Genomic DNA, 24374 nt, shown 5'->3' with positions numbered 1-24374 from the left:
AGGTCAGCTTTATCCTTGGCTGAAGTGGCAACAGAACCATCTGGTTTGGACAGAGGTGGGAGCAGAGATGGGCAAAAGTTGCGGCCAATAGCTTTGGCAAGAGACCAGAATGCTCGGCTACCATTAGGGGCAAGAAGCAAGTTTTGTACTCTTAGCCTGTTCAAACTCTGTTTGGACTGATTAATAACTGCTTTACAATTGTTGCGAGCTTTGGTGTAGGCAGAAAATGAAACTGGAGAATTAGAAACAAGCCAATTATGATATGCAACATTCTTCTCTTGAACAGCCTTAGCACATTTATTGGAAAACCAAGGTTTAGTTAAAGGACGAGATTTTAAAGTGGAGTGTGGGATAAAGGATTCCATTCCTGCAAGAATAATTTCACTGACACGATGTGAGCAAATGTTGACATCAGAAGTTTCGAAACAGTAATCTGACCAAGGAAAAGAAGAAAAGAACTCTCGCAGGTCATCCCATTTTGCATTCTTGTAATGCCAAACAACACGTGGTTGAGAATAGCCATGAGATAAAGGTTCCATTGGAGAAGAGACAATCACCAAGTTGTGATCTGAAGTGCCTAAAGGACCTCTCACTTCGACCATGTACTTAGAAGGATTGTTTATTAGAAAAAGATCAAGCATGTTGGCTGTGGTTAGGATTGTCCAGTATTCTTGTAAGTAAATGAACAATCTGTGCAAGGTCATTTGTAATTGCAAAAGCCTCAGCATCTTGACCAGCTGGGTTGGTGTGACTAGAAAAGGGAAGCCAGCTGGGGTTGTGAACATTAAAATCACCAAGGAAAATTACCTCACTATTAGGAAAGTTGAACTGGAGAAAGTCAAGTTGCAAAGAGAGGAAGTCAAAGAGCTCCAAGTGATTAGTGGAGTTGGGAGAACGGTAGAGACAACAGATAAATCTGACACAATGAGGTAGAGAGATTTTAAGCCAGAGAAGATCGAAAAGAGGAGATTCCAAATTACCAAGTCTCAGGGAATATTGGAATGGACATATACACAATTACCACCTTTGAGGCGAAAGGAATCATACAGCGAAAAATTTGGGCATCTGAGATGAGCAGTAGTTGAATCAGCTGATAACTGAGATTCTGTCAGAAAAAGTACATGGGGTTTGGCAGACTGCAAGTGGAAATGGACATCGTTGAGATTAGAATTGAGACCACGTATATTTGTGAAATTAATTAGGAAGTGCTTGGGAGGTTTAGATCTTTTCGCAGATAAGCTTGCTCTATTACTTTGACAATTCATGGTGTATTCAATAATAAGAAAAAGTGAGTGGCACATGTTGTATGAAGTAATGAAATTTTTGGATATGGCGTACATAGGGTAAGAATATACCCAGATCCTTGACATAACGTAGCCTTGACAATGCTCCCCGCATACACACTACTCGGACTCCCTCCAGTCACTATCTGGCAGAGTAGAGGTAACAAGAATATACATTAGCTGATTTGGAAGCCTCCTAAAGAGTTACCAATAGGTTCGGTCTGGTGTACTAACTAGCGGCCGGCCTGCGAACACCGTTTTTAGAGCTGTACCCTCGAAATGTATAGCATAGCACGCGTTCCTTGAGTAAACCGGGGTTCAAGCCCGTGACTACTAAATACGATAAATATTTGTATTGACGATTTATTGTAAACTCTACTGACTTGGTTGTCGTGCCGGAGTATAAACAGGAAATTTATTATTATTATGAAACCTGTTCTGGTTTTTCTAAATAAATAACACAACAAATCTCTTACCAAAATAAACAAAATTTTTAGCATCACAAAAAGATCTCTCTCTCTTCCCCCCCATATTGCTACACCCCCACATTTTCTTATTTCTACGTACAAAAAATTGGGGGTGGAGCTTTCAAAATTGAATTATTTACTGATGTTAATTTGTAAAATAGCAGGAATAAAAGGAAGCTGGGGAATTGATAATGCCCACTGGATTTATTCTTCACTTTCAAATAAAACTTAATGATTTTGCATTTTTGCACTGTTTAGAGAGATTTCAATTGAGCTTTAAATAAAAACTAAAGAAATCATGAAAATAAAAATTGACACCCTCTCTACAATTTTATTAGGTAAGAAGTAGCAAGGGGTTCTTTCTTTCTGCAGAATATTTGAAACAAAACTCATATTTCTTTAAAATATTATGGCTTATGAAATTAGTAAGACAGAATTTTTTTTGATATTTGAACTTTCAATGGATGAAGTGAAAGATACCCAAAATATGATCCTGCTTATAAAATGCTATAATTATTCAGACAACATCAAAAAACTTTTTATTAAGGGGTAGCAAGAAACACCAACCTTGATACTGGTAATGTGCCTTCTTTTCATTACTTTATTTTCATTATGTGCTTCGTCCAATTTCACTATCAGCTGTTCAACTAAAAATTGAAAGAAACAGATTTTTTATTAATAAGTAGTCACAGACTTACAATGTGATTACATATTTATATGGAGAAATAAAAACAAGAAATTTGAAAGATTAAGAGAATATATATTTCTATGATTTTATATTTCTACAGGGTGGCCCACAAAATGTTGACATATTCCTAAGAAACTCACTGCAATCATTAATTGTTGCAAATGTTATGAATTTTCATGTTCAGATTCTTAGAAAACATTCTTATTTTTTCGTATGTTCAATATTTCCTTCCATTTTGAGTAATAAGTTCTGAAGGTCTACACCAATGTTTGTAATGATGCTATGACAGGCCTTAGTCAAATTTTCCTACACAATCGAACAACTGTGGTTCGATTTGCACTGCAAAATCATGGATTGGCTGTGTCATAGCAGCACAACTGAACAACCATGTTCGGTTGTACTGCAGAAACTGTGGAGTTGTTCTGTGCAAGTGTACACTGAACTACCATTAACATCCAGATCCCCTCCTCCCACTGATAGTTGGTCACAAGCATACCCAAGCATCCTAAAACATGTCAGACAATTAACCATAAATAAGCTGATATGCCTTCAAGAAGACTGGTATGATTGTGAATGCAAGTTAACAGATTTCTAGTGCAGAATAATAGGGTGCCACATAAGCAGTCAGTCTGTATGTGATATTTCAATGGCATTGAAGAGACCTAGGTCAATGATTTGTAAGTTATCTGCAAGTGGATGCAGACTGGTGCTGACAAAACAAGCTGGAAAGCTACAAAGTTAACAGAACAGTGTGACAGGAGAGCTTGAAAAGAATCATCCACTCAGAACACATCAATGTTGTCACAGTATAGGATGCTGCACGATGTGGGTTATAAGAGTCGTGCAGCTGTCTGCAACCAGCAATCACCATGACTAACATCAGATGCCAACTAGCTTGGTGTAAAGGCCTGTCATTCTAGGAGCGTAGACCAATGGAAACTGTGCTTTGGAGTGACAAGTCATGAACACTTGTCGATCAACTGTCTGACTGGGTGTGGTGGATGCCTGGAGATAGCTACCTGCCGGATAGTATTGTCCTGACAACAAAGTTTAGCAGAGACAGCATGATTGTCAGGAACTATTGGTTGTTTCAGACAAAACTATGAATGATGAGGTCTATCTAGTTGTCCTGGACAATAATGCATTGCCTACTGTAGGAGAAGGCCCATAAACGTATTAGAAGAACAATGTTCCATTTCATACTAAACTTCTGGTGGACTGGTTTGTTTGAGAACATAAGCATCAAAAATTTGGAATGGCAAGCCCAGAGCCCTGACATCAATCCTATAGAGAATCTTTGGTCACTGCTTTTAAGGCCAAATGGCAGAGAATATCAGAAGACATTTACAAAAAACTGTTGGAGTGTTCAACCAAGTCTATAAAGGTTTCAGCACACATTATTAGTTTTCCTGTAAATATAAGTTATTTGTAAATATGGAGGTGTCCAGATATTAATTGAGCAGTTTATGTTCATGAGCTGATTTGCACATTGTTGGGATTGAAATTTATTTATTTATTTTTTATCCAATTAAAACATTCATTGAACAGAAAGCTGAGAGCACCCTTGGATTCAGGGAAGGTCCCTATGGACTTGAGAAGTGCAAATATTTCCCCAAAGGGGGTTCACAAAAAGCGACATGAGTAATTACAGATCTGTTAGCTTAACATTTGTTCCAGGGAAAATATTGGAAAGTGCATTACTTCTTGGGTTAAAGATTTGGACAAGCATGCAATTATACTGCAATAACAGCATGAATTTGTCAAGGGGCAGTCTTATCTATTCAATCAGATAGGTTACTATGATGCAGTGACCAAGGAACTGGATGCAAAAAAAAAAAAAAATTGACATCATATACTCAGATTTCAGGAAGATTTTTTGATACTGTTGAACATAAAACCCTGCTGTACAGACTGGAGCAATGTGGCAAGTTACTGCCGTGGATAAAGGGATGGTTAAGTGAAAGAAGACAGAGTCCATGGTCCATTGCTGTTTTCACTACTTATCAAAGATATTGATGAAGGTATATCAGGCTTAATATATAAGTCTGCAGATGAGACAAATGTTGGCAGGGTGGTTAACGAGAGTCATCAGGGTGAGCTACTGCAACAAGATCTAGGAAAATTGGGTTGATGGGCTGAGAAATGGCAGTTGAAGTTTAACACTGACAAATGTGAGGTACATCATATGGGTAGCAGTAACCCCAGATTAACTTATCAACTGAATGGTCACCTTTCATTCTCCACTACTCAGGGTAGTGGAGAATGAAAAATACCTGGGATAATTGTGCAGCCAGACATGAAATTCCCTGAGCAGTGCACACATGGAATGCCAGGGAAAGCTCATGGGGTTTTGTCAATGATATACAGAAACTTTACTAGCAGGGATAAAGTGATTATCCCTTTGTAGAAGGCCATGGTTAGGCTGCATCTTGAGTAGTTATTTGTTGTTGTTATTTGGTTTTATAGGAGCATTAGCAACTAAGGCCATATTGCTTCGGAGATATGCGGTGGTCATTCCCTGACCTTTCCGCATCCTCCGGGCTCCCTCAGTCACGGGCTCAAACTGTAGTATAATCAAGAAGCATGTGCTACGCACTGCTGCTCCTGCCCATCTGGTTATGGAGGCGCCATCTTGAGTACTGTATACACTAGCAGGCCAAAGGTCTGGAAGCCTCACCCTAGGAAGGATGTAGATCTGCTGGAACAGGTGCAGAGAAAGGCAACCAGATTGGGGAAGGGAACAAAAGGGTGTGCTTACCTAGAAAGGCTCCGGTTCTGCAAATAGCACCTGCATCTCAAGATCAGGCATCAGCAGGGAGATCTGACTGAGGTGTTTAAAGCCTGGACTGGATTGAAGAAGCTGGATGTTAATGGTATTAGAATTAGTAGAGGCATACGATGCAAGAAAGAAAGCTTATGCAGCATCAGCCAAAAAAAAAAAAAAAAACCTCCTATTTCATCCCTCCATTCGTTCCAAATGCCTGTCCAGCTCAGCCTTAAATTTAAAGGCAAATTTCTATCTTTCCTCAATTTGAAATGTGCCCCTTCAGGTTCTCAGTCTGAGCAAGATGAAGAATCCCATTAGCATTCAGCTTGTCAAACCCATTTGACAAGCTGAATACACCTCAATCAGATCATCTTGGAGGTGCCTACTCTCTGCACGGCAATTTTCAGAACTTAAGCCTTTCTTGGTAAGAGCACCCCTTTGTTCCCCTCACCAATCTTGTTGCCATTCTTTGTACTCGTTCTAGCAACTCTACATCTTTCCTAAAATGAGGCCTCCAGACCAGTACTGTACACAGTATTCTAGGTATGGCCTGACCATTGCCTTGTATAATGGGATTATCACCTCCCTGTCCCTGCTAGCAAAATTCCTATATATCATTGACAAGACTTCATGACCTGCCCTGGCAGCACATCTGCACTGCTCAGTAATCTTCATATTTGGCTGCACAATTACCCCCAGGTCTTTTTCACTTTCCACTTCCCTGAGTGTAGTACCACCCAGTTGGTACGTTTCTCTTTGTTTATTGCTACCCATATGCAGTACTTTGCATTTGTCAATATTAAACTCCAGTTGCCACTTCTCAGCCCATTTTCCCAACTTATATAGATCCAGTTGGAGTAGCATACTGTCATTACTGTCGTTAACAATTCTGCCGACCTTCGTGTCATCTGCAAACTTGGACATTAAACCTGATATACATTCATCAATATCATTGATAAATATGCAAAACAACAATGGGCCCAACACCAAACCCTGGGGAACTCCACTAATAACATTTGTCCATGAAGAGCAGTGTCCATTGATTACCACTCTCTGTTATCTCCCACTCATTAGCAGCATATGTTAGTATTCTTCCACTTGCTGAGACTACAACACATGGGGAGCCATTAATTCAAGTTGAGGAAGGATGGTTGGAGGATAGATGTGTTGAAGTTTGCTTTTGGCCTGCTAGTGGTTGATTGTTAGAATAGGCTTCCCTTTGTTGTTGTGGAAGCAGATGGATTAAATAAATTCAAGGGAGAACTAGACCAATTCTTGGAGGGTATGGATGAGTGAACTGGTTTTTTTTTTTTTTTTGGCTGATGCCTGAAATTACAGCAATTTCTTGCATCATTTGCTGCTACTACCTGTAGGATTTTCCAAGTTCACCTTCACATAGCCTCTTCAAACAGCTGGGATAAATATAGTATTGTGTTTCTTGAGTGAAAAATAAAAAAAATAAGAACTGTGTACCCTGTACACATGAAAGATATTTTTATGGGAAAACACCTTTGATTGTCTATAGTTCAAAAACGACACAAAGATACCAGCTGCTAATGGTAATACTCCATACAACTCCATATCCAGCACCTATCACCATTGATATGCACTACTTTTCGCGATGTTGACGTTGATGGGATCCTTTGTGTGTAATACCTGTAGAGGATCACTCAAGAACAATGCTATTCCAGTGCTACCTAAGTCAAACGTCTTTGTATACCCAGAAATTCCATCGCATTTGCTGAAGTTGGATTTAGTGACAGAGGCTTATTTCTCCTCGCTTACCATTCATGCAGATAAGTCACCTAAGACACACGTACAGACAATACGGCATTCTGGGCCAAGTGATCAATGTGCATGTTTCAGTCAACATGATAGTCTATCACTTGCCGAGGGAGATTGGCACTGATCATTGTATAAATGTGCATATAAAACGCAAGAAAATACACAAATTAAGCTATTTTATCGGGTTAGTAAGAAAGCAGGTGGTTAAAGCATGGCTTCAATATTGGTTGACATGCCTCTCTATTGATTGTATTAAATCACAATAGATCAGTCATTCTTTGATGACAGTCACATGGAAATTAGGCATAAATCCATTACATTTTGTCTTCCAGCTGAAATTATGGAGATTTGTGAGTGATCAATAAAATATTTACGATACAAAAACTCTTATTTTGCAATCAATATATACAAATCAAAATACCTAAAAGAATGTGGACATGTGTTGCGTCTTATGTAAGGCAGCCCCTAAACACTAGCTCAACTCCAGCATGGTTCTCTGTGATGATAATGATATACAAAACCTTACAATGGCCTGAAATAAGTATAATGCTATGTTTGCATAGTATGTTTTATTGTGTTGTTTAGTTTTTTCTGGCCACTTAGCTACCGGGAAGAAGTAATCACCAGGAAGGCTGCTTCCCAATAGCCATCCATGCCACAAGGTGGCGGGTACACGTACTAAACTAAATGTATTATCACCAGCATCCACAGGAAGAAGCAAAAGTCGCATAACCCAAGATGCCTAAAAGAAACGCAAAGATTAGTAATCTTTACAGAAATGACATCATTTGTGGCTCGGATTTTCGTTATCACATTACATCAGTCCGCTATTTACTCTATCGAATGAATGTTAGTTGATTTGGTAGAGTAAGTAGTGAACACTTAGGAAGTGTCATTTCTGCGTTTCAAGACAGATTGGTTTTACTTCAGTTCGAAATTTAGTAGGTGCTGCCAAAGATGGTTTAAGATAAAAAAATAATAATAAAATAAAGCCAAAAATCGTCTCTGTAGAAGCTAACCTTTTTTTTTTTTTTGGTGAAAATAAAGCACAATTTTAGCCTTCTGAATGACTGTGATGTACTACTTCACTGCCATTTTGCTTACTAATGGGAGTACTTGGGATTCGTGAGCACATAAACTGCCGTGACTTCCTGCTGCTCTACATAGAATTTTTAAAGTACTATGAGTAGACTACTGCCACCTTCAAATGAAATTCCCTAATAGTTCAGTTTTAACTGATGATACAAATATGTCAACAATGTAATAACCTGAGAAAATTGCAGGATGTGCATATTTGCCAGAATCCCTGTTTTTGGCACATTGTGGAGTACTAGTAACTTTGATTAGTTCTTAAGGCTAAAGGAGGTGAAGTTCTCTGAGCAGTGTGGGGGGCAGGCTGCTAGTATAGCTCATGTGATTCTGTTAATGATATACAGGCATTCTGCCAGCAATGACAAGGAGGTGATTATCCTATTGTATAAAGCAATGGCATATACAAGTCTGAAAGCTTTATTTTAAGAAGGATGTGAAAATGTGGAATGGGTACAGAGAAAAACAGCAAGATTAATCAAGGAGAGAAAGGGGTATTCTTACCATGAAAGGCATCATCTTTACAAAGTGCAGCAATGATAAACTAATATCTGCAAGGAGGCCTAATTGCAGTATTTAAGGCTTTAAATGGATTGAGTAAACTAAAGGCTGATAACATCCTTACTCTTTCTCTGAAAAACACTCAACTAGACATAAATTAAAAAAAGGATGGCTGCATTAGTGTTACAAATTTCCATCTGGTGTTGCCGAAGAAGGTAGTCTGAATAAATTTAAGGGAACATTAAGCAGCAAATTATTAGAAGGGATGGACAAATGAGGTGCTGGTTTTTTCTTCATCGCTGTTTTGTATAAGCCTGACTCCCTGCATCAATTGCTTAATACTAAATATTTTTGGATCTGCATGCATGTGTAGCATATGTGCATGTTTAGTGCAAACAGTCAATGAATAATGAAGTCAGTGAAATGAAGCATGTGTATTCATGGTGGAACAATACTCAAAACACTCATTTAAACCTACCCAATGTCATCTGGTAAGCAATTCTGACCATCTAAATCTGCAATACGGAGTTTGCGGAAATTTAAATTTCTGCAAACTACTAACAATGCAAATGCTATTAGCACATTAGCTATGAAGAGGAACATTTAACACAGGTCAGGGAGAGCCTGGAAGCAAGTCCATATAAGTCATTATAGAGGCTTCCACAATAAATGGGAATGTCACGTGGCAGCTGTCATATCACCCCTCCATTCATTCGAAATACATGTCCTTAAATTTATTAGTTGGTAGTGGAAGTTGATAGTCTAAATAAATTTAAGGCTGAGCCTTAAATTTATTTAGACTATCAACTTCCACAACAAGGGATGGAAGTCTGTTCCACCAACCAACCACCTGCTGGCTAAAGGCAAATTTCCGCACATCTATTCTACATCTGTCTTTCCTGAATTTGAATTTATGCCCTCTCAGGTGATTATTCTGAGGAAGAGGAAGAATCCCATCGGCATTGAGCATGCTCAAACCATTCAAGGTTTTATACACCTCGACGGTGATCTTATACACCTCTATCAGATCACCTTGCCGGTGCCTAGTCTCCAGACACTGTAATTTGCAAAACTTAAGCCTTTCTTCGTAAGAGCAACCCTTTGTTTCATTCACTAACCTTGTTGCCCTTCTCTGTACTCGTTCCAGCAGCTCTACATCCTTCTTGAAGTGAGGCCTCCAGACATGTATGCAGTACTCAAGGTGTGGTCTGACCATTGCCTAATACAAGAGAATAATCACCTCCTTATCCCTGCTATAAAAATTCCTGTATATCATTGACAAGACACCATGAGCTACTCTTGCAGCCCATCCGCACTGCTCAGAAAACTTCATATCTGCCTGCACAATTACCCCCAGGTCTTTTTCATTCTCTACCACTGTCAGTGTAGTACCACAGAGTTGATATATTGCTCTGGGGTTACTGTTTCCCATATGTAGTACTTTACATTTGTCAATGTTAAACTTCATTTGCCACCTCTCAGCCCATCTGCTCAAACCTTTTCAGATCCTGTTGCAGTAGCATAGTGTCAGTAGTGTCCTTGACAACCCTGCCAACCTTCGTATCGTCTGCAAACTTGGACATTAAGCTTTATAAAAACCATCATCAATATCATTTATAAATACAGAAAACAACAATGGACCCAACACTGAACCCTGAGGGACTCCACTAATAACATTAGTCCATGATGAGCAGTGTCCATTAATTACCACTCTTTGTCTTCTCCCCCTCAAATATCCCTTTACCCATAGCAGCAATTTGCCTCCACTGCCACACTGCTCCAATTTGTGCAGTAGTCTTCCATGTGCAACAGTAAAAAAAGCCTTTCTAAGATCCAAATATATAATATCAAAGTTATTCCCTGCATCCAGTTCTTTTGCGACTGCATCATAGTATCCAATCAAATTGGTCAGGCAACACGTTCCCTTAACAAAACCATGCTGTGCCCAAGCTCTAACTGAAGCCTTGTCTAGATGATCCTGCAGTGCTTCTTTAACCAGTGCCTCCATTAATTTTCCTGGAACAAAAGTTAAACTCACAGGTCTATAAGAAAGGCACCTGGGGTTGATGGGATCTATCCAGTTATATTAAAGGAGTCAGCAAAGGAAGTAAGCAAACCCTTAGCCATAATTATGAGAGCTTCTTTGGGCACAGGGGAGGTACACATTTCCAGTCTATGGGTACTTCCCCTATGCCCAAAGAAGCTCTCATAATTATGGCTAAGGGTTTGCTTACTTCCTTTGCTGACTCCTTTAATATAACTGGATAGATCCCATCAACCCCAGGTGCCTTTCTTATGTTTACCTTCAACAATTCCTCCTCCACTTTGCTCTCAGTTATTACAAAATCATCTAGCTCACTGCCAGAGTTTACTTCACCTCTGACATTCCCCTTCCTGAATAACTCCTCATGTGTGAATATAGATGCAAAATATTAGTTTAGTTTGTTAGCCACCTGAGCAGGATCATCAACTGTTGAACCATGAATATCCAGTGGACCAATCTGATTCATCCCTTTCCTTCTAGAGTTTACATAGGTAAAGAACTCTTCTTTTTTTTGCTTTGCATACTTTGCCAAGGATTTCTCATAATCTGCCTTTGCCTGCCTAATCTCCTTTGTGACTTGGTTACAGACCAGCTTATATCTATCATAGGCTTCCATGTCACCAATTAATTTATATGTATCCCATGCATTTTTCTTCTCTACCATGTCTCATTAGTTCATCTGACATCCATTTAGGCCTAAACCTTGAACAATATTTCCTAATTGGTATGTAAAGCCTACTAGCTTCCAAGATAAGTTCTTTGAATGCTTCACATTTTGTATTTACTGTTGGTAACATCATCAGTTGCTTCCATATATAGAATTTAAATACTGTCTCAGACCATTGTAGTCGCCTTTATGAAAGCAAAAACCCTTCCCTTTACCCCTGATGGTAGTTACCTCTTTGAGTAAATCCCACTTCAGCACACTGTGATCACTACCATCTAGTGGTTCCTTTATCTGCAGATTCTTAATGCATGAAGAATCACTACTGATAATCAGATCAAGAGTATTACTCCCTCTAGTTGCCTCCCAAACATGCTGATGTACAAAACAATCATCCAATAAATCCACAAAAGCCTTGCTAGTGTTTGAGTGACCAACCCACAAATTCCAGTCAATATCTGGGAAATTAAAATCCCCTCTTTATAAGACTCTCTGATTTACTGACCCACTCTATTTCCCTGTACAGTTTCTTATTATACTCATAAGAGTCATTAGGCCTATAGCACACTCCTACTCTCAATTTTGATCTCCCAATGCTTATGTCTCACCAAACTGACTTGGACCAAAGCATAATCCCTCCTCCCTTCCTATCCTGTCTATCCTTTTTGTACATATTATACTCCCCAAATTCCAATTTTGCATTCCTTATGTGTGTGACACAACGTCTCTGATATCCCAATAATATCTACCTTTGATGTTTTGAGCAATACCTGAAATTCATCAAATTTATTTACCAAACTCCTAGCATTGGTGTACATGCAAGTATACATGCACCTGTTCCTATTCTTAGCTACCCTAACACAACCCATGTGTTTACTTGTACCACAATGACTCCCAGCAGTCTCTGAAATACCCTGCATCTTGTTTTCCAGGCTGCTGCTCATTCCAATAGAAGCAGTGCAAGAATAACTTTCACCTCTGCCAGTGGCTACTGTTAATCTATTAGTCCTTGTACCCCCCATGCTAGCAGTTTTCCGACCCACTGAACACTGCCTCGATATCATCAGCAAATATTCTTGCACCCTTTCTATTTAAGTGTATCCCATCTCTGTAGAAGCAGTCTCTCCTATTAACAAGTACGGACCAGGCTGAAAAAAAATTCTACCCCTTGAGCCTTGCACAATCTTTCCAGGGCCAAATTGATCGACAAGGCTCTCATCATATACTCCCTCCTATCAGCGTGGGCAGAATTGCAGACACTTTCAAATTACTCTATTAAAACTGCTTCTGTACAAACTGGATATCATGCAGCAAATTCTGTCACCAAACTCTGGATATTTACTGGAAAGGAGATGACTGGTGCAAGGACTACTTAGGCCATATCGCACTTATCTCCAAGATGGAGGTCACACAGGGTGACTGTAAAAACAGTAAAAACAGTTAAAAGACGGTAAAAACAGTCAGAAATGGTTATTTAGATGAAATTATTTCAGGAAGCAGAAGAATTCCAGGAGATTTGCATCACTGCTTTTGATTTGGTGAAGTGTCAAAAGGTTCTTAAAAATTTCGTAGAAAACTGTATGAGGCTTTTCAGGCATGAGTGTATAATGTACATTCAACAAGAATGTGCTTCATTATGAGTAGTATTGCAGTGCGTACACTGTGAAAGGTAATTTCCTGTGAGAAGAAAAAAATTAGTGACCTTACTGTGACCGATTCATGTTCTGGCTAGGATGATTTCTTCCTTTCTGTTTACATGAAAACTGGAATCCCATAACTGTGGTTCAGATTTTATTTGAAGGAGCTTGTTATGCATTTGAGCTTGCCATAGCATTGTTCCTTACATATAATTCTTATATCAGATTTGTAGTCAATATATGGAACGTAATAATGTGCTCTTTTGGATGAATGTTTGGCTGCATAATCTGTGATTTCATTCCCTGTATCCCAGTGTGGCCTGGGATCCAGCAAAATATGACTACTTGCTGGTGATCCTGGATTTGCACCAGCTGAGTTTTTATGGCTTTTATTAAAGGATGTATGAGTGAGGTGAAATTTTGTAAGGCTAAAAGTGCACTCTGCAAGTCTGTATATATTACACTTTTTTGAATGGATAGATGAAAAATATTTTCTAGGGCAAGCTTGATGGCATATAATTCAGCTGTATAACTGCTGCATTCAGAGGGAAGTGAAACAGAGATGGTGTTATGGGGGAAGATGGCTGCAACACCGACTCCACACTTGGACTTTGATCCATCATTATTTATTTTTGTAAAACGTGGGTAACTTTGTGTGTGAACAGTATGGAGTTGTTGCAGGTTAGTAATTGTAAGGGAATGTTTTCCCTAGTTTAGGAAAAAACTGTCACAGGATGGGTTAATAGAAGACAAACTCTTGAATCTATGAGTACAGCTGCCCCTCTGTGAGCATTATTTGTAATGTCACAGTATTGTAATTTGTAATGTAGGTCTGTCTTGCCGAAATATGGTATAATTTTTTATTGAGGGAGACACCTGAGGTGCTAAAGATGTCTCCTGTAAGCAGATTCCAATTGGATTACGATATGTAATTATCTCACGGATGTCATCAATATTGCTGCAAAAGCCTCTGCAATTCCATTGGGAGATGTTTTTCATTGTTTGGACTTAAAAAGAGAAGCTGCATCTGTCTGCTTTAGGCAGTCAATTTTTATTTTATCTCTCTTTGGGAAAATGGGCCTTGCACCTATTTTATCTTCTGGATGGATCTTGAGAATGGTTTCGGTTTCTCCTTGACTGGAAGTTTCATATGTATCCATCTGAGTTCTCTGCCTGAACAGGTCTTACGAGAGTTGTTTGGGCAAACAACAGGTGGTATCATGCTTGGTGTGTTACTAGCTCTGTTTATATCTGTTGCTTTGAGGACTGAGGCACAGAAGATGGTAAAGATCAAGCACATTCAGAAATGGAGATGTTTCTCGGAATTGATAGATCAGTCTGAACTGATACTGAATGAAATCTTTGAGCAGCATTGGTATATGTACATCTTGGCATCTTTCGTACTCGTTTTCTTGCTTCTGAAAATGAGACTTTCTTTTCTATCTTGTATTTTTGGATTTTTTTTTCATATTTCCACTGCTCACACATTTGCCCCATTTGTGAAGGCTGAGTGACTGCCTTCACAAATGAGGCAAAGAGAGGATTGCGATTTACAATCAGCTTGGATATTCACCTTTGATCCACAGTTTGGACATACTGCATCACCTTGACAGACCATTTGAGAGTGTCCGAATTTCTGACACTTATAACGTCTTATTGGGTTTGAAATACATGGATGAATGCAGCAGTTCAAATACCTGGCTTTCACTGATGAAGGTAGATTTGGTGAATTGAATGTCAGCATGATGCTGTGAGTTGGAATAAGTTTGGCATTTTTCTTCAGCATAATTCTCTTTGCTTGTGCGACCTTCTGATCCTACAATTTGTTGACAATTTCCTCCTCTGAGACATTCATTGGGTTGCCATTTCTCATACAGAAATAAATTGCCTATGGATTGGTTCGTTAAGGAATGCAGGATCAGGAAACTTGAATGTTCTACTTTGGAAGTATCTGTCTTCAGTAGCTTTGGACTGGTTGTGTCATCACTGGATTGGTGCAAATCCATTGAATTTGGATTTACTGTCTGAATGTTAGGTGGGTCGGAAAACTGCTAGATTGGGGGGATACAAGGACTAATAGATTAACAGTAGCCACTGGCAGAGGTGAAAGTGATTCTTGCACTGCTTCTATTGGAATGAGCCGCAGCCTGGAAAATAAGATGCAGGATATTTCAGAGACTGCTGGGAATCATTGGGGTACAAGTAAACACATGGGTTGTGTTAGGGTAGCTAAGAAAAAGAACAGGTGCATGTATACTTGTGTGTACACCAATGCTAGGAGTTTAGTAAATAAATTTGATGAATTTGAGGTATTGCTCAAAACATCAAAGGCAGATATTGTGGGGATTTCAGATACGTGGTGTCACACAGATATAAGAAATGCAGAACTGGAATTTGGGGAGTACAATGTCTACAGAAAGGATAGACAGGATAGGAAGGGAGGAGGGGTTATGCTATTAGTTAAAAAACACATAAAATCCAAGGAAGTGAAGCCAGTCGACATCGCTGGACAGTGCAGTGTCGAGTCAGTTTGGTGTGACATAAGCATTGGGAGATCAAAATTGAGAGTAGGAGTGTGCTATAGGCCTAATGACTCTGATGAGTATAATAAGAAACTGTTCGGAGAAATAGAGTGGGCCAGTAAATCAGAGAGTCTTATAATGGGGGATTTTAATTTCCCAGATATTGACTGGAATTTGGGGGCTGGTCACTCACACAGTAGCAAGGCTTTTGTGGATTTATTGGATGATTGTTTTCTACATCAGCATGTTCGGGAGGCAACTAGAGGGAGTAATACTCTTGATTTGATTATCAGTAGTGATTCTTCATGCATTAAGAATCTGCAGATAAATGAACCACTTGGTGGCAGTGATCACAGTGTGCTGAAGTGGGAGTTACTGAAAGAGGTAACTACCATAGGGGTAAAGGGAAGGGGTATTGCTTTCGTAAAGGCGACTACAATGGACTGAGACAGTATTTAAATTCTATACAGTGGGATCAACTGATGATACTGCCAACAGCAAATTCAAAATGGGAAGCATTCAAAGAACTTATCGTGGAAGCTACTAGGCTTTACATACCAACTAAGAAATATTGTTCAAGGTTTAGGCCTAAATGGTTGTCAGATGAACTAATGAGGCATATGGCAGAGAAGAAAAATGCATGGGATACATACAAATTAACACGTGACACGGACGCCTATGATAGATACAAGTTGATCTGTAACCAAGTTACAAAGGAGGTTAGGCAGGCGAAGGCAGATTACGAGAGATCCTTGGCAAGGGATGCGAAGAAAAACAGCAAAGAGTTCTTTACTTATGTAAACTCTAGAAGGAAGGGGATGAATCAGATTGGTCCACTTGAGATCGATGGGTCAACTGTTGATGACCCTGCTCGGGTAGCTAACAAACTAAATGAATATTTTGCATCGACATTCACACATGAGGAGTTATTCAGCGAGGGGAATGCCAGAGGTGTATTCAACTCTAGCAGTAAGCTAGAGAATCTTGTAATAACTGACAGCAAAGTGGAGGAGAAATTGTTGAAGATAAACACAAGAAAGGCACCTGGGGTGGATGGGATCTATCCAGTTATATTAAAGGAGGCAGCAAAGGAGGTAAGCAAACCCTTAGCCATAATTATGAGAGCTTCCTTGGACTCAGGGGAGGTACCCATTGACTGGAGATGTGCAAATGTGACCCCAATTCACAAAGGGGGATCAAAGGCTGACACAAGTAATTATAGACCTGTGAGTTTAACTTCTGTTCCCGGAAAATTAATGGAGGCACTGGTGAAAGAAGCACTGCAGGATCATCTAGACAAGACTTCAGTTATAGCTAGGACACAGCATGGTTTTGTTAAGGGGAAGTCTTGCCTGACCAATTTGATTGGATACTATGATGCAGTCACAAAAGAACTGGATGCAGGGAATAACTTTGATATTATATACTTGGATCTTAGAAAGGCTTTTGATACTGTTGCACATGGAAGACTGCTGCACAAATTGGAGCAGTGTGGCATTGGAGGCAAGTTGCTGCTATGGATAAAGGGGTGGTTGAGGGGGAGAAGACAGAGAGTGGTAATCAATGGACACTGCTCATCGTGGACTAATGTTATTAGTGGAGTCCCTCAGGGTTCAGTATTGGGGCCTTTATTGTTTTCTGTATTTATAAATGATATTGATGATGGTATATCAGGCTTAATGTCCAAGTTTGCAGACGATACGAAGGTTGGCAGGGTTGTCAAGGACACTACTGACACTATGCTGCTGCAACAGGATTTGGAAAGGTTGAGCAGATGGGCTTCGAGGTGGCAAATGAAGTTTAACATTGACAAATGTAAAGTACTACATATGGGAAACAGCAACCCCAGAGCAACGTATCAACTCTGTGGTACTACACTTACAGTGGTAGAGAATGAAAGGGACCTGGGGGTGGTGGTGCAGGCAGATATGAAGTTCTCTGAGCAGTGCAGACGAGCTGCAAGAGTAGCTCATGGTGTATTGTCAATGATATATAGGAATTTTTCTAGCAGGGATAAGGAGGTGATTATTCCCTTGTATAAGGCAATGGTCAGGCCACACCTAGAGTACTGTATACAGGCCTGGAGGCCTCATTTCAGGAAGGATGTAGAGCTGCTGGAACGAGTACAGAGAAGGGCAACTAGATTGGTGAATGGGACAAAGGGGTTCTCTTACGAAGAAAGGCTTAAGTTTTGCAAATTACAGTGTCTGGAAACTAGGCACCAGCGGGGTGATCTGATAGAGGTGTACAAAGCCTTGAATGGTTTGAGCATGCTCAATGCTGATGGGATTCTTCCTCTAGCTCAGAAAAATCACCTGAGAGGGCATAAATTCAAATTGAGGAAAGACAGATGTAGGATAGATGTGCGGAAATTTGCCTTTAGCCAGCGGGTGGTTGGTGGGTGGAACAGACTTCCATCCCTTGTCGTGGAAGTTGATAGCCTAAATAAGTTTAAGGCTCAGCTGGACAGGTATTTCGAACGAACAGAGGGGTGAAGTGGAAGTGGTTATTTTTATTTATTTATGTTACTTTTTTTTTTTTTTTTTTTTTTTTTTTTTTTGGCTGATGCTGCATAAGCTTGCTTTCTTGCATCAAATGCCTCTACTAATGCTAATGCTAAATGCTAATGCTAACTCGGTGAAATTTGTCATAATCCACGTTTTGCTCCTTTTGGCCCCGTGGGTGAAGCAATACCACCCAGGTTTTCGGCCTGCCACAGGAGGCAGGAGCAGTGCTACGTGACAAAGTGGCTTAGTCAGTTTGTTAGTACTTCTAGAAAAAGAAACAGAAAAGAAATTGGCTTTCCTTTCTGGGCTTCTGCCCATTTCTTGTACCGCAAAAAGAGCTACTCTGATGCACAAATCAAGAAAACGGTTGTTGAAACAAGAATTGTTACCTGAAATGCTCTAGAGAAAAGGTTTTCAGAAATGCATCTGGAATTGCTTGGCAATGGAATGCTTGGCACTCAGTGCCAAAAGGAGATGAAAACCTGCAGATGTTAAGCTGGACTTTGTACATAAACATGACTGGGAATATAGGTTCTCAGAATACTCTTGTGCAGCACACAAAACTCCCCTATGCCCTGCGAAGATTGGAGTGTGGCATCCAGTGACCCATCGCAAAATTGTTGGGCCCATCTTTCTCACAGAAAATCATAACTTCTCAGTGTTCAATGACACAGTCCACAAGATCCTCACTAAGGAAGAGAGCCTGATGCAGTCCACAAGTTCCTGGGACAACTTACTGAGGAAAAGATTGTTAAAGCATTCAAAGTATAGTTTTCCAAGATAGTACAAGTTACATTTCAGTTGTCTATGGCCAAGATATTATTCTGCTTTTGAAATCACATAATTTCAAAAGGAAATGGCCACCATACTTGGCAGATTTTTCACAGACTTCTTTTTCAGGAGACTATGTTAAAGATAATGCCTACAAATATGCCTAACAAAAATTCATACTCTGGCAGAGTAGAAAAGCAGTGTATCCGACACCACTCGGATAATGCCATGAAGCATCTTCAATGTTTCCGAAGATGCTTCATGTTCATTTATTATTATTAGCTATATTGTCATCGTGATGGTGATTATTTTTAATAATTTTTGTGACAGTATAAGTAACATCACAGCATAAAGAAAGGTACTTTCACATTTCTAGCACTCTTTACTCGAAGTTAATTGCATTTTCATGGAATCAAAAAATTGCCTCATAATGTTGCAGTGCTGAATCACATACACGTAAAAATATCACAACTTTATTAAATTATAATGTAGTATATTATTTTACTAATGTAATAAATTTATATAGCAGTATAATTATATGCAATAAGTGTGTATAATAACTGTAAACTCATTGTATATAAATTCTACACATTGAGTATCACTTTGAGTTCTTACCAGAAAAATGGATGGGATGCATATAAATTATCAAGCGACTCAGATCTATGGCAGATATAAGCTAGTCTGTAATCAGGTCACAAAGGAGGTTTGGCAGGCGAAGGCAGATTACGAGAAATCTTTGGCAAAAGATGCTAAGAAAAACAGCAAGGATTTCTTTACTTATATAAATGCTAAAAAGAAGGGGATGAATCTGATTGGTCCACTTGATATCGATGGTTCGACTGTCGATGATTCTGCTCAGATAGCAAACAAACTGAATGAGTATTTTGCATCTACATTCACACATGAGGAGTTATTAAGGTTTGAAAATGGCAGAAGGTTATCAAATTGTAGCAGGGTGCTTAATGATTTTGTAATAATGAGAGCAAAGTGGAGGAGAAACTGTTGAAGTTAAACGTAAGAAATGCACCTGGGGTGGATGGGATCTATCCGGTTATATTAAAGGAGGCGGAAAAGCAACTAAGCAAACCCTTAGCCATAATTATGAGAGCATCCTTGGACTCAGGGGAGGTTCCCATGGACTGGAGATGTGCAAATGTATCCCCAATTCACAAAGTGGGATCGAAGGGTGATACGAGTAATTACAGACCAGTTAGTTTAACTTCTGTTCCGGGTAAAATAATTGAGTCACTGGTTAAAGATGCATTGCAGGATCATCTAGACAAGACTGCAGCAATAATTCGGACACAGCATGGGTTTGTTAAGGGAAAGTCTTGTCTGACAAATTTGATAGGATATTATGATGTGGTTACAAAGGAACTGGATGCAAAAAATAATTTTGATATCATATATTTGGATTTCAGGAAAGCTTTTGACACTGTCGCGCATGGAAGACTATTGTACAAATTGGAGCAGAATGGTATTAACGGTAAGTTGCTACAATGGATAAAAGGATGGTTGAGTGGGAGAAGACAGAGGGTGGTAATTAATGGGTGCTGCTCTTCATGGACTAATGTTATTAGTGGAGTCCTACAGGATTCGGTGTTGGGTCCTCTGTTGTTTTGTATATTTATCAATGATATTGATGAAGGTATATGAGGCTTAGTGTCGAAGTTTTCAGATGATACAAAGGTTGGCAGGGTTGGTAATGACAGAAATGGCAGTGTGCTACTGCAACAGGATCTAGATAATTTGGGCATATGGGCTAAGAAGTGGCAACTGAAATTTAACCTTGATAAATGCAAAGTACTGCATATGGGTAGAAGTAACCCAGAGAAACATACCAACTGTGTGGTTACACTTAAGGTGGTAGAAAATGAAAAAGACCTGGGAGTAATTGTGCAGTCAGATATGAAGTTTTCTGAGCAATGCAGACAGGCTGCCAGGGCAGGTCATGGGGTTTTGTCAATGATATATAGGAATTTTGCTAGCAGGAAAAAGGAGGTGATTGTCCCTCTGTATAAGGGTAATGGTCAGGCCATGCCTTGAGTACTGCATACAGGTTTGGAGGCCTCATTTTAGGAAGGATGTAGATTTGCTTGAGCGTGTACAGAGAAGGGCAGCAATATTGGTGAGGGAAATGAAGGGATCCTCTTACCAAGACAGGCTTAAGTTCTGCAAATTGCAGTGGCTGGAGACTAAGCACCTGCGCGGTGATCTGATTGAGGTGTATAAGGCCTTGAATGGGTTGAGCACGCTGAATTCTGATGGGATCCTTCCAATTGTTCAGATTATAAACCTAAGGGGGAATAAATTCAAATTAAGAAAAGGCAGATGTAGAATAGATGTGCGGAAATTTGCCTTTAGCCAGCGGGTGGTTAATTGCTGGAACAAACTTCCATCTGTCGTTGTGGAAGTTGATAAGTTAAATAAATTTAAGGAGGAACTGGACATGCATTTCGAGGGAATGGTGCGATTTTTTTTTTTTTTTGGCTGATGCTGCATAAGCTCATACACTTGCTTTCTTGCATCACATGCCACTACTACTACTACCTTACACTGTTCATGGCTGATTATCACACAAAAATAATTCATGATTATAAATAATAATAATAACTAGGGGCTTTGCCCCCTGCTCGCCAACCACTGTACACGCTTTTCTACGTAAAATGCAGAGGCACGATGGAGTAAGTCAAATGTTTTCTACATAAAAAAACACCTGTTGAAATGCACTGATCGATATCTAATCTGGAAATGACCAATGTAATTATTTACGTGCATTTGTAGTGATGTAATTTGCCGCCCAATTGTACTACATGACCCGCATCCCTTTTCTCCCATCCACCACACGGCATTCTCAAGGTCGAATAAATATCACTATGTAACTATTTACCTGCATTTATATAGATCACTTAGGAAAAGGCCTTTTGCTTTGGGTTTCATAATTCATGTGGAATACTGCTGCATCCGAAAGAGCAGGACTGAAATATTTACAGATATACAAACTATATCAGGACAATAGGTCCCTTTCATGAGCTGACATTAATATACAAAAAACATTACAATGGACCATCAAATGATACTGGGTGTGGTGTGTATTAGACAGCGAAGCACATGCACGAGGTTGGTGAACACCATGGAGGCAGCTGTCTTGCAATGCATCCCATGTATGTGCTCTAGATTGTCAACAGCAAGTCTCTGTTGACAAGTGTCAGGCCAACGGCAAGTCGCTACACTGTCAACAGCAACAGTCACTTTCAACAACTAGCTTTAGCTATATTACAACTTTAAAAACTGATTTCTTATATATAGGCAAAATATAGAACAATTCTTTACACCTGTTTATTCCATGTGTTGTGTAGAGCCCACCTGCTATCAGATGAAGGACAGTTAGTGCTAAGACCTGTGATGATAGCAGTCTCATCTTTTAAACAAATCATAATTAGCCTTGTATAGAGGGCATCTGTTTGAAAGTAATACAATACCACGGAAACATTTTCCAGAGGCAAGCCTGTTCTACTCTGAGAATTAAGATTATTACATTATCTGTGCAGTTTAGTATTAGTATTAGTATCAATAGAAAATGAAACAAGAAAGCAAGCTTATATAGCATCAGCCAAAAAAAAATTACACCTATCCATATCCCATTCCAATACTTTGTTTAGTTCTTCCTTGAATTCATTCAAACTATCAACTTCCACAACAGATGGAAGTCTGTTCCAGCAATCAACCACATGTTGGCTGAATGCAAACTTCGGCACATATATTCTGCAGCCATCTGTCTCCTTCAATTTGAAATTATATCTGCCCCAATGTGCATAGTCTCTGAGCAAGAGGAAGAATCCCATCAGGATTGATATTCATTAAAAGTCTTAAAACACCTCAATCAGATCACTGTGCCTAGTCTCCAGACATTGCAATTTGCAGAACTTAAGCCTTTCTTGGTAAGTGTACTCAACTGTTACCACCAATCTCATTGCCCTCCTTTGTACCCATTCCAGCAGCTGTACATCCTTCCTAAAATAAGGCCTCCAGACCTGTATGCAGTACTCAATATGTGGCCTGACCATTGCTTTATACAAAGGGATAATCACTTTCTTATCCCTGCTTGCAAAATTCCTGTATATCATTGACAAAACCCCACGACCTGCTCTGGCAGTCTGTCTGCACTGTTCAGAGGGTACAAAATTAATGTATAAGTACTATCCAGTTATTAAATCAGCAAAAGCAATATTTTACCGATTAAAACACTAAGTTGCGCAAACTGGAAAAATATTCTGTCTGAACAGCTAACGTAGGATAATTCATGAAGAGGATTCCCGAATGAGGAAGTTGTTTCCAAAATACCGGACAAACACACCACCATTTATTGCTCTGTTTGGTTATATCCTTATAAGAAGCAGTTTTGAATGCCTTTGTGATATTCTCTAAAGCTATTTCTGGAGGTCATGACCTTAAACAATAAAAACAATTTGCACTTTTCTGTTAGTGCAATATAATTATAAATGGGTAGTAAGCTCAATCTTATTGCATTTGCAATAATACTGACATCTGGAATTCTGTGGTATTTTGTGTTACGTTGAAATGTGTTTCTCCTTCAATGAAATCTTCAATCATGCAAAAAAAAAACAAAAATAAATTTTCAAAATCTGTTTTTCATTCCTATTTTTGAAGCTTCATTAAAAAAAATAAAATAGCATGCAGGTAGCGAAACTCTCTGTGAAATTTTGGTAGTATACCTGACCGTGCAAATCGAGGGATGACTATATTTAAATTCGTCGTGATTGACCAAAATTAAAGCCACAATCGACTCGTTGGCCACCCCCTGCACTATCTGATCCAGAAGCCTCCTAAAGAGTTACCAATAGGTTCGGTCCGGTGTACTAACTAGTGGCCGGCCGGCGAACACCATTTTAAAGCTGTACCCCTGAAATGTAAGGAAGATTGGATCTCACCATGATGTTCATCATAACCTCAAAAGTCATCAGTGAAGAGAAGAGATAAAAGTTAAACCACCGACAAAGTGGACCCTTCCTTCTACTGTTAATATAAGTAAATCTTAGCTACTTTTCTGAGCATTCTTTGCCAGAGACATCTTGTAATCTGCCTTGGCTTGCCTAACCTCCTGAGTTGATTGCAGGCTAGTTTATATCTATCATAGGCTTCTGTAACACCAGATAATTTATATAAATCCCATGCATTTTTATTCTCTGCCATAAGACAGATTATTTCTATAGGGATGGGATAACTTAAATAAAAAGAGTGCAAGAATATTTGCTGGTGATATCGAGACAGTGTTAGGTGTGTGTGTCAGAAAACTGCAAGTTTGGAGAGAGATTCACAGACTAATAGATTAACAGTAACCGAACACAGAGGCAAAAGTGATTCTTGCACTCTTGTATTGGAATGAGCAGCAGCCTGTAAAGCAAGGTGCTGAGGATTTCCACGACTGTTGGGAGTTATCATGGAACAAGTAAATACATGGGCTGTGTTAGGATAACTAAGAGTAAGAATTGGTACATGTATACCTGAATGTACATCAGTGCTAGAAGGATAGTACATAAATTTGATGAATTTGAAGTGCTGGTGAAGACATCAAAGTCGGATATTGTTGGGATATTAGAGACGTGGTGTCACACAGAGATAAGGAAT

At 39.3% G+C, this 24374-nt stretch overlaps 1 protein-coding gene across 5 annotated transcripts in view; it reads right to left on the bottom strand.

The window, feature by feature from the left end:
- Window positions 1-24374, bottom strand: part of LOC150078364 (coiled-coil domain-containing protein 186-like) — a 334475-nt gene that overhangs the window by 126147 nt on the left and 183954 nt on the right. For all 5 annotated transcript variants that reach the window (XM_090385405.1, XM_090385401.1, XM_090385402.1 and 2 more), the window contains one exon: window positions 2318-2397. In XM_090385405.1, the coding sequence (XP_090241531.1) occupies window positions 2318-2397 (80 nt within the window). The remainder of the gene's footprint in view (window positions 1-2317; window positions 2398-24374) is intronic.

The sequence above is a fragment of the Mastigoproctus giganteus genome, chromosome 11 (assembly GCF_048544385.1).
Source record: "Mastigoproctus giganteus isolate SK-2022 chromosome 11, ASM4854438v1, whole genome shotgun sequence".
NCBI classification, from domain to species: Eukaryota; Metazoa; Arthropoda; class Arachnida; order Uropygi; family Thelyphonidae; genus Mastigoproctus; species Mastigoproctus giganteus.
This window is presented reverse-complemented; position numbering and strand designations above follow the sequence as displayed.